The sequence below is a fragment of the Opisthorchis viverrini genome, assembly GCF_000715545.1.
Source record: "Opisthorchis viverrini unplaced genomic scaffold opera_v5_23, whole genome shotgun sequence".
In the NCBI taxonomy this organism is placed as follows: domain Eukaryota; kingdom Metazoa; phylum Platyhelminthes; class Trematoda; order Opisthorchiida; family Opisthorchiidae; genus Opisthorchis; species Opisthorchis viverrini.
In genome coordinates, this window is record NW_008751679.1 from 2785329 (window position 1) to 2793255 (window position 7927).

The following is a 7927-nucleotide window of genomic DNA, read 5'->3' on the forward strand; positions in this document are numbered from 1 at the left end:
AGGTTATTACACCAGACAGGCAGTTGGGTTGGCTGAGATTTTTTTCACACCAGGGGTAAACGTACTCGAGGATCTGTCCAACTGGTGCTATCAATGTGAAAACAGCGCAAGTGCGGTCATCCAAACAGAATAATTATTTTTCACTGTTGATGCGCAGTTTGTAGGTGAAGACTATGCGGGACGTCATCGCTAGCCGATGCACATTGGCTGATTGTCTAGGTGTAAACGCTCCCGTCTGAATACCACGTTCGCCTGTCAGGAGGAAAAAAAACCAAATTTCTGTTGACGTGGATAAAACGTTGTGTCGTTAATGAGTACCACCCATGATAAGCGAAATATCAGCAAGTTTACGCTGTATTAGCTATTGTTTACCAACGGTAAGCTCCGGTTTTCAGGATACTTCCTTCGTGTTTATAACTTTAATCGAGCTTCTCTGATTCCCTTGTCGATTCTTTGAAAGCGAACGTTACATACTTTTTGTGACTATAATATAATCAAGCAGCTATATTTTAGAGGTTACCATTTCGGATCCATGGACTTGTTCGTTTTTAAAAGAGAAGAGTGTTTTGGTATTATGTCTACTGATTTTTCGAGGAAACAATGGTTGGTAGTGGTGATACTAAGGCTTGTTTTAATCTACACATAGCACCGTAACAAAATTTCCTGTAACCTAGACAAAACTGAACGCCATCCTACCAATCAAAAGAGATATTTGTTCATTAGGCGATCACTTTTTACAATGGGACAACTACATTCGTTTAGCATCTCTGTTTGGTCTTTCAGCTTATGTTGTAAGCACAAGCGAAGCACGTTCGGGCGTCAAAGAATGGTAAGCTCTCTGATTCAGATTTGTTGCCTTTTTCAGGCGTTGTTAACCAACAACCGAAATCCGGCTGTCCATCACTGGTCATCTGTTTTGAAAAAATTATGCAGTGTTTACTTGAGGTGTGTCGTTTTGTGCTCTTATCCTTATCCTTATGATATCAATCGATCATGACTCCTGATATTTGAAGATTTTCACATCTTATTGGATCGTTGTGGGCTCGATCCTGGTCATACAGACTGAGTGATTTTTGTTTCACTTGGTGATTCATTTGATCCAGTTTTTATCATAAATCGGTCGTATGGTCTGGGCCAGCACAATTAATTCGCATAGTTTACGTTGGTTGAAAATTTCGCACTTCTTGCGAAGACTACGTACACTTATTTGTTGATAATAATGCAAACGTGACTGGTGCCCCTGTTTATCTACGCTGACCCCATGGCACTTTCAACTCGGCGACAACCAAACGCCATGCTGCAGCATACATCAGAACAACTAAAGATAAACCAAACAATCTGGTTCATTGACAAAGGGAGAAGGAACCACAATTCAATGGTGCAACAACTGCGGGCACAGTAACGCTTTTGTTGTACGTCAGAAATCAGTGAGATAACGGAGTGACAAGAGAGATATTAGGAAATCTGTTTATGCTATCCTACTGATAAATGAAGATGGATGTCAGCCTGACACTTGTCGGTTCCAAAATATCTTCTTTATGAGCCACGAGTTTTGTGACTTCCTCGAAGCAGACTACTGCATGTTCACGCGATCCAGGTTGGTTCCAGTTTTCGTGTCGATGATTCTCCGGTCGTTATATTAGTTAACTGGGGGGAGGTAGCAAATATGATCTTCAGGCAACTCACATAAGAATTCCTTATCTAACCTACCAAATTGGATATTGCGTCTTCTTAAAGCTAAAGACTATTGATGAGCTGCCTAGGAGGGAACAACAGTGAATATTACTAGATACATACCTTTAGATGAATTTTTCGACGCACTTGCTATGTAAGTATCAACGAATTATTAAGTTGTGGGGTTGGCGCGGATACGTTTCCCGAAAGTAGCCTGGGTTAAGTCGAAGAACACGGAAATTCAACAACCGAACACAAATTTTAGACAATAATGATTAGGTGTTTGCGCTATTGCAATGCTTTTGAGAGTCACGATATAAAAATAGGCAGGACAATCAGTTCAAAAATGCACAGGTACAAACAATCTACCAGAATGGAAGTAAAACTGACTAAAATTACTGAAGTTATAAGCCAACTATTTGGTTAAAAGTGAGTATGCTTAAATCATAGCACGTCTCCTTGATCACGGGGTAAGTACTTGAAATGACTGAAGGTAGTGTAAATGCTAGTGGAGTAGACCAAATATTTTACACCTAGCCAGATCTTCTGGCTGTCCATTTGCATCCCGGCTTTTCTCAAGTGGCTATTAACGACGAGGTCTTTCTTAGTGTCTTCGGGTTAGGCATGAACTCCACTTGAATTTCGATCACATGTTTGTGTACCCTGGCAATTTAAAGCCTTTTGCATCGTTGTCCACATAAGTTAGTTTACAGTAAGTGATTGTTTCATCTTAGGATTCACATTTTCAAATTCGATGATGCTCTGCATTTTCAAATGTTTACTGAACATTCAGTTATGCTATGTACCATATTACACATTGTAGTTCCGACAGCGAGCACCAAAATAGAACTAAAATTTACAGGAACTCATTGCGCGTTAATTAGTAATTCATGTGTATTGTACGGTGCAGAACACCTCATTGTAAGGAAACATGAAAAGAAAATTGCGTGTAGTGGAATCGCACGGGACGAGACGCTGTCTATGTAGCTTGTTATGCTTGTTTATCCGGGTGTTCCCTTACATTTAACTGCCTTGTATTCTATTCAGCAACTAGAACATTACTTGGAATTCACTTGAGACGATCAAGACTACATTTACAGGCTGATAGTCTCGAGAATCTGGCCGCGCAATCCTGAAATTACTTATGTTATTCTACGTGCTGAAATCAGTCCCAATTTATAATGTTGGTTTTAAATTTGACGATATTAACTGGTGAAATAAAGGCACCTATCATTTCTAAATTGATGCTTTGTTTCTGCATCCACTAGGCACCTTATCTCATCTGCAGTTTGGGGCTGCAGTTTGTGCTGATATTGCTAGCAATGTGTTGGACGTCTTCGGTCCCATTGGCAAGTAACCATGAAATGAAGAGTAAAATGTTGTATAACTATCTCACTGCGCTTTCTGTGCCTGTAATAATAATCGTTTATACAAATCTATCTATACAGATAGAAATCTGTCATTCTATCACGCTGATCGGACTTGAGTACTGCGAAAGGCTTGCAGACTCAGCACGCTGGAGTTCTATTCGTCAAGGCTGTACAATGCAAGGGAAGCTAAAGAAGGGCATCCAGACAATGAGTTGCGAGATTTTCGGATAGAGCAGTTGTAATGCGAAGCTATCCAAAGGGTAGGTGCAGTGTTGCAATCTTTGTTTTGAGTGTTATTGACACTGGTAAACACATCCATATTAATATGAACAGAGATATTTCCCAGAAAGAAGGACCGTACAACAAATGCTGACCCTATTCCCCACACTTTATTCGTCCAAATATTGCCGGCGGTCACCACATGTGGTGTTCCCGCCTTTAAGTGCAGGTATCCAGGTGCTCCTCAAAACTCAACTGATGTGTATCGTTGGAAATGTTAATTCCTGCGTACTTAAATTAGTCCAGCCCACACCGCCACATGTGATAGACCGCCGACTCGTTAGCATCAATACAGCTGTTTTAAGGGAGTACTGGAATCGGACTGTAGCCCGGATGATTGAGCGTAATGATGAGTAACAACTGAATGGCATGGACGATTAAAAACGAGCCGGTTAGCCCACGAACGGATTAGATGCGATTCTGACTCGAATCAGAACGCAGAATGCCATCCCTGCCTAGAAGGGTTACCAGCTACAGCCTCGGAAGTGTGTTAACGAGCCAAATTATTATCTCATCAACATAGCCCGCCTAAAGGAGAACAAGGGCACTCACTGTGTATCCACGAAAAAGGATAGCACATAACCGCTCCATTCATGTTTCACCACAAGCAACCTCATACTTTAAAGTGTGTCTAGTTTCACCGAAACAGCGTGTACCTAAGAATGACATGACGCACACAGTTCTGATAAAATGGAAAGATTTTAAAAACTGCGGAGGACGGAACGGGTTGTTGGTTTTCAGGTCAGTAGAGTGAACCATTCGTACAGCGGTTCTGACCTTAATATCAGTCGACTTAAAATAGCAGCACCTGCCCGCAACCGCTGCGACTTTGTTGAGTTAGTAACTTATAAACCCAATATACAGGTTCGTTCATTTTCAGCTGTGAACAATTTGCCTTCTAATCAGCTTACTGAATGGCCCACCCAAACGGCCCTCATAAAACATGGTTCATAAGGTAAGAAAGATTACCCCACCATAAATAACTTTACTTCTTTCGACGCGAACCGACCATCAATGTCATGCATGTATGCTTCTCTAAGCAGTATAACGCCATACATTGTTGATGAAACCAATGTCTTGTTATTGTCAAGCACTTGCCCAGTATCTGAATAAAGACTGGTTCAGAAATGGCTGACTCTTTCAATAGAATATGTCCATTTGTGTTAAGGATTCAAAAAACATCGAGGAAAGCAATGGACTTTCTCAGAAATTCCGTGCAAATAAGATCTTTGCTTTTGTATCCATTAATAGGTGACCATTGTTTTTGTGCTCCACACTAGAAGATGCTGATTTTCTGCTGGTTTACGTCCATTCCCGTTTTTACTCCTGGGTACTTAGGACACCGTACAGGATAACTTTATAATAGTTTCTCTGAGGGCTACCTCACTTAAAGAGGATAGACTTCATGAGCTAGACCATCGCTTTGATGTAAATGAACTAGTGATGAGTATTCTTGTAATACAGTCACACAGACCGTACAGACCGTCTTCACCTGTTTGGCCGCCGAAGTTCCGTACAGCCTCCAAGTCTCTTTTGCTTATATTTGGTGGATATGTTTACCTAGTTGACCCGTGCGTTATCAGAACTACACAGAGAAGATGGTATCAACGGATGCTTCATGTAGGCTTTTTAGTGATTCCAAGAAACAAACCATTGTTGGTATGAAAATAGCATGGGTGTGCACGATCAAGCTGAACCATGTTCCTACTGGGCTCGAAGTTATTAGGTTATCTAGCTAGAAAGAATACAAAATAGTTATTTAAAACTATCTAGTGGGTAAAAACGTTGGAAGCCCTAGACAGTGCCAAAAATTTGCAGCGTTTTCACCCAGGGAGATGCTGTTTTCTCGTCAGATGCGAACAGCTAAAGACCGTATTGCACGATTTTGGTTTTAAATAAAACAGTCCCATATAATGAGCCGGATTCAGTTGAGCAGTAGTTGCACTTATCGATTGAGGTTTGGCGAGGTGTGACATACGACCGATCATCCTCTACCATTCATAGTATTGTTTTCCACTATTAGATCTTGATCTAGAAGGTCCACGAAAGACAGGCCATGATGCGATATCGTAAACTGAATGCGGCTGTTGACATTCTTAGGTGTTCTCACCTCTCTGATTGGGGTTCATGTGAACTTTGACTGCACTTGGCCGTAAACCCTGTAAGTACTTCACCTGAGTGGCCACTTGGCTGCTACTGCTTAGTCGGACTGCCTGGCTACGGCCTACCTGGTGTTGCGAGCTGGACATGTGTGAGGTAAAATTTACAAAGTAGGTTGTGGCAGCTTCGCTGATGGTGTCAACATGAAGATGACTTGGTTATTCCAGGGGCATTAGAAGACATTGTTTTCTTGTTATTGGCCCACTGAATGGTAAATTTTGCTATATGACCCCAGTGCTTAACTTCCACTCCATGTCTCAGTAGAGTCAGCTTGACCCTGGTTCCCCTACTGGTGTACTGCTATCCATAGTGCCCGGTGCTGCCGCACATTTCCTGACACCCAAAAAAATCAAAACGATAGAGAAGTAGTTACTTGATACTCAAAAACACACTGAAACCATGATTCGTTGTTTTCCTGACCGACACTGGTGGGGTAATTGAATGACGGAACGCAAACCTAACGTAGTTGAATTGATGAAAATTTAGGTTGTGATCAGTTCACAAGGTTTGGCCAAAACAAAGCGCAAGAATTAGAAGACAAACGTACGTCATAGAAATAAAGCCAGTCATGCAAGCGATAAACTACAAGCGCTCAGGTGTTGAGAGGAAATCTGATCAATTTGAAATTCTATTTTACGTCACAATGCGTACGATTGCGTAGTTCACAATAGTGTAGACGTAACACGCATAAAATACCCAAAGTATGAAACGCCCGTGGTTGTTATTCATGGTAAGTTCTTGGCTTGTGTGGGAGAAAACTTCGTCGACGAAATCAATCGTAATATTGTTAGATTGCTCCCAATTCTATCTCACTTGAATTGTGGCTTGGGTTTAGGGTATGCACTCGTTCGTGCGTGCATTGGCCAAATGTGCACGTTTCCATCATTCATCGTACTTCCCTGACTGTCCTGAAAGTGGTTCACAATGGGAATTTCACATGAACGTTTGAGTGTTCAGTACCTCATTAGCTCCACGAGCGTAGCCTTGTATGTAACAAAAAATGTTTTATAGCAATAAGACTACTTTTAGTTGAATTTTGAGACGGTTTTTGTATCAGAAATTCGATTGAAAGAATTTAGCTCAATCTGACGATGCACCCAGCGGGACAGAAGTCAAGAGGTGGAACTTGCACCAATGGGCTTGGCTGCTGTGATCTCATATGCGAGCTTATAGCAGCCAGGCCTTGTGAAAAAAGTATGGTGCGAAAATCTCAACCAATTTGAACTCTAAGTTAATCACTGAATTTCGTGATAATGCTAGTCACAATCCAATATCCCCTGTTTAGACAGAAATCTAGGATCTTTTAGAAAAAATTGCGCTTGAGATGATAGTTAATATTGACACGTCGAATCTTAGAAATTCCACCCGCGTAATTAAGAATATTCATCAGATTCTCATTGAACTTTTGTTCCATCATTAAATGTGGTTCCTCCCGAGTGATGTTACTCTTAAGTGAAAGTAGATTACATTAGCCGGGTAGCATTCTGGCGCTGCTAATGAGCGAACCTTTCGGTGAGTTGCAGGTTTTCGAAGGTTTGAACTACAGAATTTATCCAAATCATCCCCTTTGGGATGTCATTTGCCTTACTCAATACCTACGCACATGTTGATAGTAGCTGTCTGGGAGATGACGAGCAACAATTTCGAAGTCTTCTGCACATGGAGGATTCACATTTATTTGGGAGAAGATCTATACAACAAAAATATCGACGTGCACACCTGAATCCCTAAGCTGTGTGCGCTATGCATTTGTGCAATCTATTTATCACCAACATTTTGCAACATTTTGCCCGCAACATCGTTAGTAATACGTTTAATTATTGGTAGCTTGGGTGTGTTTATCGGTTGTTCATCAGGTGGCTATTGATCTGTTCGCTCAGCTTTGGAATTGGCTTGTGAACGTCTCGTCATCATATGGGAAAACATCGAGGGTATGCAGTGTGACCCCCTGATGACGAATCCTCTTATGGTGACGAACCAGTGCAAGCCAGTTTTTTAAGCTCGGAGAACAAGTCGACAGTCACCTGATCAGCAACCAATACAACATAGTTAAATTAATGTACAGTGCATAAATCAATGGGATGTGGATTTCCCTGTTTGTCAGTTGCGACTATGGGAAACAAAGCGTGACTCACAACTAATAATCTTTTTTGTTTTTGCTGTTCCCAGGAGGCAAGCTTAACAGGTGACTTTGCTGACTTACCGGAGGTTTCACTAGATTTTCATTATTCATTATATGCCAGCGCTGAAATGCAATCAACACTTAAGTAGTGGGCTCCCTCAGGTCTGTTATTCCCGTAAGATAATGTAAATATCTATATTTGTTAAGCATCGACTTGGACAGATATCAGGTAGCAAACATATGTTCGTGTGACCAGTAGGCTTCAATCCCAGATGATCAAACCTGGAAGTCAGCCTGAATCTACACGGGCTTGGGGTTGCCA

The 7927-nt window shown here is 41.4% G+C and overlaps 1 protein-coding gene across 1 annotated transcript in view; it reads right to left on the reverse strand.

Annotated features, from left to right (window-relative positions):
* T265_02057 (hypothetical protein) overlaps positions 1-7716 on the reverse strand; it is a gene marked incomplete at both ends in the record, with an annotated part of 96853 nt that extends 89137 nt beyond the window's left edge. The window contains one exon of the mRNA XM_009166205.1: positions 7687-7716. Within this exon, the coding sequence (XP_009164469.1) occupies positions 7687-7716 (30 nt within the window). The remainder of the gene's footprint in view (positions 1-7686) is intronic.
* Between the last annotated feature and the right edge of the window lie 211 nt (positions 7717-7927).